This window comes from Lepidochelys kempii, chromosome 1 (assembly GCF_965140265.1).
Source record: "Lepidochelys kempii isolate rLepKem1 chromosome 1, rLepKem1.hap2, whole genome shotgun sequence".
NCBI lineage: Eukaryota > Metazoa > Chordata > Testudines > Cheloniidae > Lepidochelys > Lepidochelys kempii.
In genome coordinates this window covers 253,840,341-253,853,191 of record NC_133256.1, presented here as the reverse complement: position 1 = coordinate 253,853,191, position 12,851 = coordinate 253,840,341, and the positions used below count along the sequence as shown (strand labels likewise).

General features: G+C 44.1%; 1 protein-coding gene across 3 annotated transcripts in view; it reads left to right on the top strand.

Moving 5' to 3' along the window:
- The window catches only part of SYN3 (synapsin III), a 279,822-nt gene that overhangs the window by 74,695 nt on the left and 192,276 nt on the right, over positions 1–12,851 (top strand). For 2 of the 3 annotated variants that reach the window (XM_073324725.1, XM_073324735.1), the window contains exon 5: positions 9,429–9,585. The exons of the other annotated variant lie outside the window; for it this stretch is intronic. In XM_073324725.1, the coding sequence (XP_073180826.1) occupies positions 9,429–9,585 (157 nt within the window). The remainder of the gene's footprint in view (positions 1–9,428; positions 9,586–12,851) is intronic. 3 annotated transcript variants of the gene reach the window in all.

The following is a 12,851-nucleotide window of genomic DNA, read 5'->3' as shown; positions in this document are numbered from 1 at the left end:
TCGTCCCCACCCCACCCACCCCCTTTTTTTTTAGCAGAAGCAGAATGGGGAGGTTAGGGTTTTCTTTGGTTGCATCCATTCCAGTTGCTGCTGTTAAACAGCTGCTTGGAGGGACTGTTTCTCTCATCGGGGTTTAGTTATATCCCGGATGAATAATGTCCCTCTTCACCTCTCCAGCAGCTGGCATCCAGCTGACGTGTGAGTGGGATGCTGACAGCTATTGGGAAAACATTTGGAGTGGAGGCAGCTGCCAGAAAGCAGAAGTCACTGTTACCAGACAAGGGTGGGGAACAATTTAGAGATTAAAACCCCTCCCTGGCCCTTTCACATTTACACGTATTCCTTCTGCTAAGAAATTTGAGGCCAAGGTCTGAGTTATCATTCATTAGCTAAATCGTAAACTGAATGAAAAAGCTAGTTAAAGTATTTAAGTTTGGTCACTTTTTTGCTTCTATTCATCTCTTTTCTTCATGGGTTTTTATTAAGTGATGTTTCAGAGGAAAATTGAATGTTGGAAATGATGGGGCAAAGTCTGCTTTGTTCTACAGGTATAGTTGTGGAAAGAGTAGATTTTGATCAGTAAATGTCACTAAACATTGATTTCACTGTACACACACAAAGCAAGAAAAAATATTTCCATCAATGATGACCAAAACCTACAGATAGGTAAAGTAAGAAAAATGCTGCTTAAGAACTCATTAGAGTTTGTTTAAGGATATTTACTTTGTGTATTTGGACATGTGTTGTTGACAATTTGTGCTTGTAATGGTTATAAATAGGGCCCTACCAAATTCACGATCCATTTTGGTGAATTTCATAGTCATAGGCTTTTAAAAATCATAAATTTCATGATTTCAGATATTTAAATCTGAAATGTCACAGTGTTGTAGCTCTAGGAGTTCTGACCCAAAATGGAGTTCTAGGGGAGGTTGCAAGGTTACTGTAGGGAGGTCACAGTATTGCCACCCTTACTTCAGCACTGCTGCTGGCGGAGGTGCTGCCTTCAGAGCTGGGCTCTCAGTCAGCAGCTGCCGCTCTCAAGGTAATGTTGCTGCCAGCAGCAGCACAGAAGGATGGCATGGTGTGGTATTGCCACCCTTACCTCTGAGCTGCTGCCTTCAGAGCTGGGCCCTCGGCCAGCAGCCGACACTCTCCGGCTGCCCAGGTCTGAAGGCAGCAGCACATGAGTAAGGGTGGCTTGGTATGGCATTGCCACCCTTACTTCAGCACTGCTGCTGGTGGGGTGCTGCATTCAGAGCTGGGCGTCCTGACAGCATCGACCGCTCTCTGGCCACCCAGCACAGAAGCAAGGGTGGCAATACTGTGACTCCCCTATGATAGCCTTCCATCCTCTGTGCAACTCCCTTTTGGTTCAGGTCCCCAAGTTTGAGAAATGCTGGTCTCCCCCACAAAATCCTAAAATATGTATAGAATAGGGTAAAATTACACAAAAGACCAGATTTCACGGTCTGGGACGTGTTTTTCACAGCTGTGAATTTGGTAGGGCCCTAGTTATAAAGCTTTAACATTTTGAATCTCAATGTCTGCCATTAAATAATTGTCTGACACCCTCTCATAATTTCCCACGGCTGTGAACATTTAGAAGCTTAAAACCCATAATTTTTGTGCAACTCTGAAAATTTAAATGGCTAAACGTAAAAAAATGCTTGAAAATGAACTTCGATATTATCAGTTGAAATGATAAAATAATAAAAATTTAATTGTGCCAAGCCTACACATATACAACCCCATTGGCTTCTGCCATTGTTGTAACAGGGACTGTTAAAATCTTCAATCTCTTTGTTGGTAACTTTTTGATCTCTACCACTTTTCCTAAAGTGTGGTTCTGTTCTGAAATGTGCTTGCAAAAAGGGCTATGTGAGGTTCTCTGTTTATTGTTCATCACTGAGTTTCATGACAAATTTATTCAGTTTACAAGTAAAAATATGGGGATGGATTTTGGAGACTGTTCTTGTATGGCTTGAGGAGCATGTAACCCAGCTTTACAACTTCCTGGTCCTTGGGCCAATAGATGTAAGTCCATTCTGAAGAAGCAACTTAGAGCAAACCTTGAGGCTGCTCTAAGTTGTGGTGGCTGCAGTGGCTCCCAGTGCTCTTACCATAATCCCCTTCTCTTGGCCACTGGACCCCTCCTGCCACCTGTGGATTTCTCTGTGCCAAAAGAATCCCCAACTGTCTAGTTAAAATAGCTACTCCCCTTCTTTACACTGTCAAATAATGCAAAGAAATGCATCCGATGAAGTAAGCTGTAGCTCACGAAAGCTTATACTCAAATAAATTTGTTAGTCTCTAAGGTGCCACAAGTCCTCCTTTTCTTTTTGCGAATTCAGACTAACACAACTGCTACTCTGAAACCTGTCAAATAATGCTTTCCAAAGATCAAGTCCCAGTCACATTACTCACATGAGTAGTCCCATTGAGTTCAGTGGGATTCTTTGCATGAGTAAGGGAAGAAGGATTTCTCCTTTCTGTAGAAAATTAAGACGTGAGGGTTTTGTTGAAATGGAAGATCTCCTATTTTACGATGCTATTTAAATTAATATAATGAGAAATGTGGGAACATACAGTAATTCTAACATTGTGAAATATATAATAATGGATGTAAAACCAAAAATAGCCAAGCTTTGTAATTGGTTGTCAGTGATGTCATAACTATATCACTAACACCCAGGTAATGCACAGACAGGATTTGATCATATTTCATAAATGCCATTTTATATTATCTCAGGCACACCTGAGGTAGTGCATACTTTGGGGGATTATTGCACCGTTAGGTAGCTGAAGTCACTCCAGTTTTGGCCTTGTGCCTCAGAACTTTGCCTGAAGACTCCATTAATCCCCTGACAACACATAGCCTTTTGTACGTTATTGCTTAATTATACACTTTCCTTCCCTTTCTTTGAGTACTGAAAAGATAAGAGAGGCTTTGTAAGAGAATTTAGGTAAAACAGGTTGGCCACTCAGAAAACTTAAGATACTTTAATTCAGTCTTTGGTATCCAAGATGCCTTCTTGTGTGAACATGGGAAACAGAGTGCCCTGTAAGACTGAAAGAGAGACAGCCCTCCTCCTATAGAATGGTCAAAGAACTCCGTAAGCTCATCATCATGCAAAGGAAAAAACATGTCACCGTAATGCAACCTTCTGTTCTTTGTGTGATTAGATGGTGAGTGCTGAAATGAATAGAAGAGATGGCCAGCTGCCCTCCTGTGTGATTCCCTCACAGTCACAAAAGAAATCTAATGATGCAGAAGTAAAGTGCTAGGTCAAACAGACCTTATTTGTGGAAGTAGATGTAATTTTTCACTGTCTGTGGGTGACTTTTTGAAGGGAGGGGGAAGGGATTTTAAATGGTGTTTTGGCAGCATAACATACTCCTGAATTTTATTTTTCCAATGCTCACAAAGCTCTTTGGAGTTCTCCATGAACAACTGAAGGACCAGGAAACAAGCTAGAGTCAAGTCTATAATCAGAACTAGGAAATAGGAAATTACACCTTCCAGCAGGATTTGCTAGTGTCATTTGCTGTGTTCCAGTCCACAATGGCTGGAGAACCTAACCACTACAGTGAAATGTTACTGATCTTTTCAGTTCTGATTCTCTGCTGCTTCTTAGAGTGTTCTCCACTGTCAGAGCCATTGTTGCTGCTCCTGGAGTGTTTAACTGTGAGAACAGCAGCAAAAAAATTCCCTTGATTTGTCCTTCAAATGCTTATTTATTACTTTCTCTCACACCTGTTGCCAAGACAGCTAAGTTGTGCAATTGTAAATATTGAAACATAAATTTAGGTATAGTTAAGCATGAGCCAAGAAGTTAGGATCTGGATTCAGATCTTAATTTTCCCAAAAGCCGTGGGTGTTTGGATCCATGTCTCTGAGTTGGGTCCATTGCTAAAATTAGTTTTACCATTTAGAAAAAAGAACTGAAACACATTGGCGCAAAACAAAAAGCAGTCACTCAAATATGAACCAAAATAAATGTCTTGCATGGTGGCCTCATAGTTGAGACGCTTCCAGCTTCCAAAGGTAGGAGACTTTCAACTGTGAGCCACTGCTTCCACTTTTGGGGTGCTCAGCTATTGAAACCGACAGCAAGAGCCTTCCAGCCAGTCTGAACGGCCATGATGAGCCCTAGGGTGAGAGGCAGCCACTCACTTTGAATAGCATCTGGCACAAGTGGGAAGTTACATCAGACTAGGAGAGAGCTGCAATGTGCTTGTGGTGAATTGTGCCTCTCAGGAGGTGGCCAGCTATACGCTGCACTGTTTGGAGCTTCTGGAGGTTCGAGATAACCCTAAGTAGAGAATATTACCACAGTCCAAGCCTAGAGATGACAAAGCCATGCATGCCCATTCCAGGGTCAGCATTAGAGAAGAATAAACCAAAAATATGTTTTAAAATATAATATTGCAAATCAGTTCAACCTGAACATGAAATTTTTGTGGGAGTGTTTAAATGGCAAAAGGTCTGATTCTCATTTACACTATGGTCCTGCATTCCATTCTAGTTTACAGCTACCCCCATTTGAAAGCTCTTTTACACTGGCAAAGAGGTATATAGTGTAAATGAGAATTGGACTTGCATCTTTAGATTCTGCTGAGTATGGGAAAGGGCTTTTGGGGAAGCTGGGATGAGGAAGGGCTCTCTCTTCTGCCAAAAGCTGCAGCCATCTGGCCACAGTAGGGAGGAGGGTGTGTGCATTCAGGAACCCTACTTCTGCCTAGGAAAGCTAGGGCACCTGCGCGAAGCGTACAAGGCACAGCTACAAGTTATTGCTGGTATATTCTGAGCTGCTGTTCTGGATTTTCACATTCAGCTTTATCCGTAGCATTTTACTTTCCACTATATTTCCAAGACAGCTTCTTCCTCTGCCTATCTGCTTTCGGGCAACCTTTGTTTTGGCCAAGGAGGCCTAGATGTGGTTCTACGCAAACAAGGCCCATCAGTGCTATTCCGAAACCTGGGTTGAGGGGGTTGGTCAAGAACTGAGTACGCATACCATCTCCACACTTCTAGCCCCATCAGACGAGGGTACTTGGGACTTCAATGCATAGATGCTACAGAACCTTCCTGGCCCAATTATTTTTAATGTCATTTGAAAAGGGAGTCTACTCTCAACCATTTCTCTTTTAGATGTCGTGTCAACTTTCTGTTTAGGTTGTCATTCTTGTTGCTTGTTGTGTGGATAAGTGGAGCTGGGAAAGGAAACTATAATACTGTTAGCCATTTAAAAATTCAAGGGCTCATTGTATTAGAACATGGTTTATCCCTCTGAATGAATAATTGTTTCAAAAGTAATCTACTCTCCTAAGAACACTAAATGGACATCATTGAGAGTAATCCTCTTCTGTATGGGAACCAAGCCTCTTACTTCCCAGGTACACAGCTGCTTGCTATTCATATCATCGCCCTTATAAGTTGCTGGCTTACCAGCTTCCCGAAGGATGATGCCCTTTGTTTTCCTTTTGATCTCTCTTCTTGCAGTTTCTACCCTTCGGCCCCCCATTTTCCCACTAGGCTCAGTTTCTCCTTTATAGATGCCTGGAAGACTTCTCTTGATCACACTTGCTTCTTTATTCCTTAGTGGTTGCAGAACCTGCACTCATTCCTCTTGTTTCTTATTGTTCAAGATACTTTGGGACCTGGCTATTGCCCCACATCTCCAAAGAGAGATCCACTTCTCAGCTGAGGCTTGTGAGAGATCCATAGCCCGGGGCAGTGGTAGGGCAGAATCATACTATTGTCTATGGTTATTGGCACCCTATTCCCTCTCCCAGTGTTTTTTCAGTGGAGGGGTTCTGACCAATGAAACCAATCCTCTTCTCATACAACATATATAGTTTAGATAGCAGGTCTCCATCATTTACTCTGCATTATCATAGAATCATAGAATATTCGGGTTGGAAGCGACCTCAGGAGGTCATCTAGTCCAATCCCCTGCTCAAAGCAGGACCAACACCAACTAAATCATCCCAGCCAGGACTTTGTCAAGCCAGGCTCTAATGATGGAGATTCTGCCACCTCCCTAGGTAACCCATTCCAGTGGTTCACCACCCTCCTAGTGAAATAGTGTTTTTTAATATCCAACCTAGATCTCCCCCACTGCAACTTAAGACCATTGCTCCTTGTTCTGTCATCTGCCACCCCTGAGAACAGCTGAGCTCCATCCTCTTTGGAATGCCCCCCCTTCAGGTAGTTGAAGGCTGCTATCAAATATCCCCCTCACTCTTTTCTTCTGCAGACTAAATAACCCCAATTTCCTCAGTCTCTCCTCATAAGTCATGTGCCCCAGCCCCCTAATCATTTTCGTTGCCCTCCACTGGACACTCTCCAATTTGTCCACATCCTTTCTGTAGTGGGGGGCCCAAAACTGTACACAATACTCCAGATTTGGCCTCACCAGTGCCAAATAGAAGGGAATAATCACTTCCCTTGATCTGCTGGCAACTCCTACTCCTACTAATGCAGCCCAATGTGCCATTAGCCTTCTTGGCAACAAGGGCACACTGTTGACTCATATCCAGCTTCTCGTCCACTGTGTAATTCCCAGGTACGTTTCTGCAGAACTGCCGCTTAGCCAGTCGGTCCCCAGCCTGTAGCAGTGCATGGGATTCTTCCATCCTAAATGCAGGACTCTGCACTTGTCCTTGTTGAACCTCATCATATTTCTTTTGGCCCAATCCTCCAATTTGTCTAGGTCACTCTGGACTCTATCCCTACCCTCCAGTGTATCACTGCCATCTATTATACTGGGATCTCCTGCTTCCTTGGTATCTAAAAGTCCATAGTTTTCTCTAAACTTCAAGCAGGCTGAAGTCTTTCAACCCAGAGTTTCAGCTGGTAACAGTTTTTTTTAGTGTGTTATTCTCTATCTTATCCTTGAGTGTTTGCCATTGGGTGGGGGGGGGGAAAGGTGTGTATGTCAATATAGCAGGTTCATATGTGGGCACAAAAGCTACTTCCAGGACAGTGTGCATAAAATACATTCCAGCTCAGTAAGGACCAGTTCCCAAACTGGTTGCAAGGAAGAATTTGGGTGGTGGGTCATTTTAAATTCTTTTGTGCTATTGTGCCAACCTATCTTCTTGAACCTGAGGGAAGTTAAGATGCACCTAGAGCATCTGGTTGCTTAGACCCTAGAATGTTTAACAGCCCACTGGGGGGCGGGGTCACTGAATCCTGAATGTTTGGCATCCAGAAAGTTAATTTCTTTTCTGGGGATGTTTGGCTGCCCAGTGGGTGCTTTCTACATGGAATGTTAGCAGAAGTCAAGCAGTTAAACTGCCAAGGTTTGTATTCTCTCACTGTTTCTCAGCATGGGGTTGCCACTTGCCTCACTTTGTTGACCTTAGGAAGATCCATACATCAGCTGCACATTCAATAGTACAGCCCTCCTGATGTTTATTGCACATTTCACTGATTGAGAAACATGCCACCTTTGGTGCCCACTGCATTAAAGAGTCTGTGTGGGTTAGAAATACTACAGGGGACGGTGTCTGATGTTTCAAAACCTCTGCCTCTTGCCTCATAACAAGGGCAGAGCATGCTTCTTGCCATGTCTAGATTAATAACAAAAGCCCAAGGTCAACAAATAAAACAAAGTTTAAAACCATAAGCGGTTCTGGGTTTTATTCTCAATACTCTTTGCCACAATCTGACCCAGAGTCGCCATTATTTAAGCTCAGTACCAATGTGGACACAAGAACAAATGGATATAAACTGGCCACCAGGAAGTTTAGACTTGAAATTAGACAAAGGTCTCTGACCATCAGAGGAGTGAAGTTTTGGAATAGCCTTCCAAGGGAAGCAGTGGGGGCAAAAGATCTATCTGGCTTTAAGATTAAACTTGATAAGTTTATGGAGGAGATGGTATGACGGGATAACATGGTTTTGGTAATTAAATATTCATGGTAAATAGGCCTAATGGCCTGTGATGGGATGTTAGATGGGGTGGGATCTGAGTTACCCAGGAATGAATTTTCTGTAGTATCTGGCTGGTGAATCTTGCCCATATGCTCAGGGTTTAGCTGATCGCTGTATTTGGGGTCGGGAAGGAATTTTCCTCCAGGGCAGATTGGAAGAGGCCCTGGAGGTTTTTCGCCTTCCTCTGTAGCATGGGGCACGGGTCACTTGCTGGAGGATTCTCTTCTAATAGGTAAGAGGTTTTTCACAGGAGTGGATGGGTGAAATTCTGTGGCCTGCGGTGTGCAGGAGGTCAGACTAGATGATCATAATGGTCCCTTCTGACCTTAGTATCTATGAATTCAGATTTCCCAGCCAGAGCGATGGAAATATAAGTTGGGACTATAAAACCAAAAGAGTTCCAGTTCAATACATCCTAAGGATTGAAATTATAGTCTCATAGCAAGGAAAATGTTCAAAGTCAATGAGGTAATGGGTCCTGGGGACAGAACTAATTTCTCTTAAGAACTTTAATGCAATCTGGAAGTTTTTCCAATGCCCTTGATGCAAACTTTGTTTAAATGTAAAATAGACCCCGAAGTCAATGGAAAAGTCTCTCCAGTGCATTCAAGTACAACTGCTGAACTCTGTTTCGGGCAGCCTTTCCAACTGCTGTTTCCAAATGCTTTGAATTGGCCCTAAGATACAGTATGCAAAGGAATTATTTCCATCTGGTTGATGCCTAAGCTATCTCCTACTGCCTCACCGTGGAGGGCCTCCAGTTTGGTTAGAGAGTTGCTACATTTGGAATCATAAAGATCCCATGGCGAGTCTTGGCTAGGATAATGAGCTGATTGCTCATGCAGTGAGCCCCATCACTGGATGGGCACTCTGAAAATTTGTTAATTATGTTGCAGTGTATGATCCCCGGGTATTGATGTTCTAGCGATCTGTGTCCAATATGCGTTGCGGTCTGTGAGTGAAAGGAAATGTGTGGGGATGCCTGGATGTGTGAGATATCTTTGGAAATATGTGCATGATCTTCCCATCCAGTGGGCTTCATTTCCATACCCAGTCCCATTGTTAGAAAACAATCTTTTCCCTCCTTCATCTGTGCAGCACATTGCAACAAGGGTCACCAAATATGGCCAAGATTTTCAAAAGAGAATTATTGGAATTACTGGGGAGAATTTCCCCACCCCACCAGAGAATTTATGATCTTTGGCTTCTGTTATAGATTGTTCCTGTGTGAGCCTGTCTGAAATGGAAACTGGCAAATCTGTCTGGAGAGTTTCTAAGCCCTTGTGCTCGTGGTTATGTAGGATTTTAATTTTTTTTTTTATCACTAGGTTTTTCTTTGTAGTGTAATTGATACAATGCTGTGGCCTGAGAAGATTCCACCTATTTGAAGGAGAGCAAAAATGGGGGAGGATGGAAGCAAAAGAGGGAAAGAAAAGGAGCCTTGCTGATTATTTTTTTAAAAAATCACTCTAATTGTGTCTTCTAGGTCCTTTAAGCCTGACTTTGTTCTGATTCGACAACATGCATACAGTATGGCACTAGGAGAGGACTTCCGCAGCCTCATCATCGGCCTGCAGTATGGTGGAGTCCATAGTGTCAACTCCCTTTACTCCATCTACAACTTTTGCAGCAAGCCCTGGGTGGTAGGTGATAACCCAGGTTTATTACGTTAGCACTGGGTCAGAAAAATGATGGAGCTCCAAAGTCAGACTCCAGTTTTTCTAATGGGAGCCCTTCCCTTCCCATTGCAGCCACCACTCGGCTAGCCTGAGAGAGTTGTTTTGGGACTCCTTTGGGAGCCTGCCAACATTGCTCCTTTATCAACCTGTCCAACTTACTTCTGAGTAACAACCTTGCCCTAACTACAAGGCGTCTTCAGCAGTCCCAGATTCTGCATGGGAGACAACAGCAGCAGTTAAATCTAGATCTCTTTTGTAGCAGTACAAACCAATACTGCTAGGTCACTGGGCTGGCCCAGGCATGATCTTAACTTGTATGAACCATCAGCATACCCTGTTCTAGCGGATATATAGACAGTGATTCATAAAAGGGATTACATGATTTTATAACTATTATTTGTATTATGGTAACGCCTAGAGACCCCAGCTAAAATCAATGCCCCATTGTGCCAGGCACTGTACAAACATAGAACAAGGCACCAAAAAGACTACAATCTAAATAGACAAGACAAAGTATTGTGGGGAAGGGATATTACATATGAGCAGCGTGAACAATGCAGTGATTTGCAAATGTCATGTTGGTGCCAGGGGGTATTATTTTTGTTTTTGTTTTTTGTTTCTAATTTGGGGGGTGGGGTTTGTTGGAAGGGGATTAATTGAGAAAAGAGAGAGGAAAGGTAGCGGGCCCATGAAAGGGAGGAGGTTAGAGTAATGGGAAGAAGGGGAGTATGGAAGACAGGTGGAGTGAGGCTGAGGTAAATAGGTGAGATAACAAACAGTCAGTCAGCAGAGGGGAAAGACTATCCTGAGTAAAAGTTGTAAAAAGTCAGATGATGGTCTCTCTGAGTCCGTAGGTTCCTGCTGCAGCTGCTTGTCTCTGCTCCTCTATGTTGGCTTCTCTTCCCCAAGCTTATATAGCTGGGGGGAAGAGGTTGGGCCTCATGGATGGGATTCTCCCCTGCACAGTTCTGGATCTGAGGGGCATAGAGACTATGGACTTCAATTTCCACTGTTTGTGTATGGGGTTGTGGGGAGAGGGACTTCCCAATGTCCACTCTAGAGCAATGGCTCTCAAACTTTCCAGACGACTGTACCCCTTTCAGGAGGCTGATTTGTCTTGTGTACCCCCAAGTTTCACCACATTTAAAAACTGCTTGTTTACAAAATCAGACCTAAAAATACAAAAGTGTCACAGCACGCTAGTATTGAAAAATGGCTCACTTTCTCATTGTTTCCATAGAATTATAAAATAAATCAGTTGGAATATAAATATTGTACTTACATTTCAGTGTGTAGTACACAGAGCAGTCTACAACAAGTCATTGTCTGTATGAAATTTTAGTTTGTACTGACTTTGCTAGTGATTTTTATGTAGCCTGTTGTAAAACTAGGCAAATAGCTAGATGAGTGGATGTACCCCCTGGAAGATCTCTGTGTACCCCCAGGGGTATGTGCGGGGCGGGGGTGTGGATAGGAGTTGGGGCAGTCAGGGGACAGGGAGTGGGGGGGGATGGATAAGGGGTAGTGTTCCAGGGGTGTGGTTAGGGGCGGGGGATCCCGGGAGGGGGTGGTCTGGGGAAAAGGAACAGGGGGGGTTGGATGGGTCGGGAGTTCTGAGGGTGGCAGTCAGGGGGCAGGAAGTGGGAGGGGGTGGATGGGGGTGGGGGCCAGTCTGTTTGGGGAGGCACAGCCTTCCCTACCCAGCCCTCCATACAGTTTCGGAACCCCAATGTGACCCTCAGTCCAAAAAGTTTACCCACCCATGATTTAGAGGCATCTCTGGATCCTAGGCTATTCCAGATGGTATCAGAGACCATGTGTGTCTTTCATCTGCACGTACTACTCACTGTTATTGCTGCCTGTGTGACTTCCTGTCTTGATGATTATAGTGTGCTGTAAATGAGGGGACACTTAAAGCCCGCTTAGGCTGGGTCTACACTGCAAAGTTAGGCCGACCTGAGTCGACTTGTTTCAACTTTTTTTTGCATGCATCTACACCTAAGCTTGTCTGCTGTCAATGCAGGCACCCCATTACATCAACACAATAACCCTGCCCCCCAATGATGCAGAGCCAAAATCAACCCCTACTTCCATCAGCGTAGTGCTAGTGTAGACACTGAATTACTTGCTCAACCCTAATAGTCCTCCAGCAGCTGTACCATCATGTCCCTTTCCCCTGCAATAACGACCACTCTGATCACAACTTTGAACTCCACTGGCAGGGATCCCAGAGACTGGAAGTCTACTCCCTCTTTAAAAACCTTTGTGTGTCTTTGAAATGCCTTTTCCTGGTTGCCCACCTTGGCGCTCACACCTACTAGCTGGCCATAGTGAGTGTCTGGCCATACTGGCTCAGCACAGACAGAGAGAGCTACACCTAGATGTGCTCCTGCCTGGAGCAGAGCAGACGTCCTGGGTTTCCCCAGACTATGGGGAGAAGAGGCTGTGCAAGTCCAGTTAAGGACCAATCAAAGCAATGTAGACGTCTACGTGCTGATCACACAGAGCATCAGAAACCTGAGGCATGAAAAGGATGAGCATCAATGTTGGGTGAAAGCCAAGGAACTTCAGCAGGCATATCAGAAGGTGAGAGAGAGCGACAGCACTGGGGCCATCCCGCAAACCTGCCATTTCTACAACAAACTGCTTGACAAACTTGGTGAGAACCCCACCGGCACCCTGAATGTGGCTGTGGACACTTCATGAGAGCTGGGAGTGGAAACCCCTGAAGAAGAGGAAGTGGGGGACACACACCATGTGGTGAGCCAGGAGCTCTTCAAAACTCTAGTGGAATCAAGCCAATCCTGCCAGGCGAGCACCGATGAGCCCAGTGATGAAGGGGAAAGGAGCTCAGGTTAGTCTATAGATGCATTATTCCATATAAGCATGTTTGTTTCTCTTTTCAGTGACCAAAGCCTCCCCTACCTCTTCCTTTCTGCCTTGCTTACAAATGGCATTCATCCCACCTGCACATTTAGAGAACAAAGGCATTAACTTTTGATTCCTCGCTTTACTTGCATGGGGTATCCAATTAAAGTTCATGCTTTGGAATGCATACATAGTTGCCACTTCAATCAACTACTACCTTAGGAAATCATTTCCAACAGATGAGCATAGCAGTCCAAATTACACAGTCCACAATAAACCACTCTCTTGTGCTCAGATAGAGGTAGAGGCAGCATTTGCTTTTCCATGCAGAGTACTCTGTTAATCTGAACAGGGATGTCCCT